This window comes from Muntiacus reevesi, chromosome 4 (genome assembly GCF_963930625.1).
Source record: "Muntiacus reevesi chromosome 4, mMunRee1.1, whole genome shotgun sequence".
NCBI classification, from domain to species: domain Eukaryota; kingdom Metazoa; phylum Chordata; class Mammalia; order Artiodactyla; family Cervidae; genus Muntiacus; species Muntiacus reevesi.
This window is the reverse complement of record NC_089252.1, coordinates 158,870,871-158,871,966: the sequence shown is the minus strand read 5'-3', so window position 1 is coordinate 158,871,966 and position 1,096 is coordinate 158,870,871. Positions and strand designations below refer to the sequence as shown.

At 59.1% G+C, this 1,096-nt stretch overlaps 1 protein-coding gene across 1 annotated transcript; it reads right to left on the bottom strand.

Moving 5' to 3' along the window:
* LRRC10 (leucine rich repeat containing 10) lies at window positions 1-840 on the bottom strand. Its single transcript, XM_065933094.1, has one exon. It carries the CDS (start codon window positions 838-840, stop codon window positions 1-3), a length of 840 nt encoding a protein of 279 aa, XP_065789166.1.
* Between the last annotated feature and the right edge of the window lie 256 nt (window positions 841-1,096).

Sequence of the window (1,096 nt, the reverse complement as noted above, 5' to 3'; positions counted from 1 at the left end):
TCAGGAGCTGGTAGGAGGAAGTGGAGGAGGCAGGACAGGTAGCTGCGCCTCCTGGCTTTCCTCCCTGGCCAACGCGTAGCGTCTGGCTTTTCTAGGGTCAGGCTCTGGGGTCTCCTCTGCCCATCTTCCTACTCGACGAACCCCTTTGGCCACCTTGGGTGCGTTCCTGCAAGGATTGTGGTCATAAATGACCAGCTTCAGGCTGGACAGGTGGGCCAGGCTGGGGAAGGAGCGGATGCTGTTCCGGTCCACGTCGATTACCTCCAGGAAAGGCATGTGAAGCAGCACAGGGGGGAAGTCTGTCAGCAGGTTACCTGAGAGCCAGATGGTCCTCAGCTCCCGGAGGCGCTGGAGCTGGCCTGGCAGCAGACGCAGGGCGTTGGAGCCAGCGTGCAGCGTCTTAAGGAGACTCAGCTCACAGACCACCTCCGGCAGCTTGGTGAGATAATTGGCCTCGACCCACAGGGTCCGGAGATTCTGGAGCAGGCTCAGCTCCCTGGGGAGATCACAGAGTTTGTTGTTGCCCAGGTAGAGGATGCAGAGCTGTTTCAAGGTACACACCACCTGGGGCAGAGCCTTGAAGTTGTTGAAATCCAGGGCCAGAATCTGCAGGTTCTGCAGCTGCCCCAGCTCTGGAGGCAGGCTGTTGAGGCGGTTGTCGCTCAGGTAGAGCTTGACCAGCTCCTGGAAGGAGCACACGTGGGCGGGGAAGCGGCGTAGCTGGCTCCCACTCAGGTCCACCATCCTGTCCAGTGGCATCTCCCGGAGGTCTCTGGCCACGTAGTTCTGGCAGCGGTCAGCGGGGATGAAGGCCACAAAGGCCCTGATGGTGTTCCCCATGGCAAGCCGCAGCCCGCCAACCTCGGGGCTGGTGCTTCTGCTCTGAGGCCTGTCTTCCCCTCTCATTATAGCCTGGGGGTTGCGTGACAAAAGCCAGTCACTTCAACAGAGAAAAGTGCCCCTGATAGCTGCTTGAGTGTCGGGTGACAGCCGGGGTCCTGGAGGCGGGGTCTCACACACTTGCTTTCCGTTGCCTAAACCCCAATCCTCTTTACATTTGCTGTTTGTTTCAAACTGAAAATACCTTCCCTGTTTT

What these genes read in the sequence shown, in the direction of transcription:
- LRRC10 (XM_065933094.1), bottom strand. Translation starts at nt 840, where the DNA reads ATGGGGAACACCATCAGGGCCTTTGTGGCCTTCATCCCCGCTGACCGC.